We start from the raw sequence: 684 nt of genomic DNA, 5'->3' as shown, positions 1-684 counted from the left end.
TTGGTCACCGCCTTCTTGGAGCCCTTCTTAGGCGCGGGGGCGGACTTGGCCGGCTCAGGCATTTTGACAAGGCTTTTCCTCTCCTTCTGAACAAGATGACCGGGTGAAATAGCCGCAGCGCCCTGTATTTATAGGGCTGTTATGCAAATGTAAGACCTCTAACTCGCACAATTCGATTGGACCTTCCCGCACGGGAGTGTATCTTTGTCTCTGATTGGACACAATGCGATCCGTCTTCTCATTGGTTGTATAAGCAACGACTGCTTCCAGCCAATCACCAAGCGCTAATCACGCCCAGGGAAGGGATAAAAGGGGAAGAGGCGTTGCGTCAGTATGATTGCTGCGGTTTTGTATCGGGAGGGAAGGTTGTGGTTTTTCAAGCGCCTAAAGTATGTCGGGCCGCGGCAAGCAGGGAGGCAAAGTCCGAGCTAAGGCCAAGTCGCGCTCGTCGCGGGCCGGGCTGCAGTTCCCCGTGGGCCGCGTGCACCGGCTGCTGCGCAAGGGCAACTACGCGGAGCGGGTGGGCGCCGGCGCCCCGGTGTACCTGGCGGCCGTGCTGGAGTACCTGACGGCCGAGATCCTGGAGCTGGCGGGCAACGCGGCCCGCGACAACAAGAAGACGCGCATCATCCCCCGCCACCTGCAGCTGGCCATCCGCAACGACGAGGAGCTCAACAAGCTGCT

General features: G+C 59.6%; 1 protein-coding gene across 1 annotated transcript; it reads left to right on the top strand.

Moving 5' to 3' along the window:
• Positions 1 to 391: 391 nt before the first annotated feature.
• Positions 392 to 678, top strand: LOC104069427 (histone H2A.J; the record flags this gene model as incomplete). The annotated part of the gene is made up of 1 exon (XM_009586298.1): positions 392 to 678. A coding segment is annotated over exon 1 (287 nt), but the record flags the coding sequence as incomplete, so codon positions are not given.
• Positions 679 to 684: the final 6 nt, after the last annotated feature.

The sequence above is a fragment of the Fulmarus glacialis genome, unplaced genomic scaffold (genome assembly GCF_000690835.1).
Source record: "Fulmarus glacialis isolate BGI_N327 unplaced genomic scaffold, ASM69083v1 C13523201, whole genome shotgun sequence".
Classification (NCBI taxonomy): domain Eukaryota; kingdom Metazoa; phylum Chordata; class Aves; order Procellariiformes; family Procellariidae; genus Fulmarus; species Fulmarus glacialis.
Note: the sequence above shows the minus strand (reverse complement) of the source record. Positions and strands in the feature narration are given on the sequence as shown.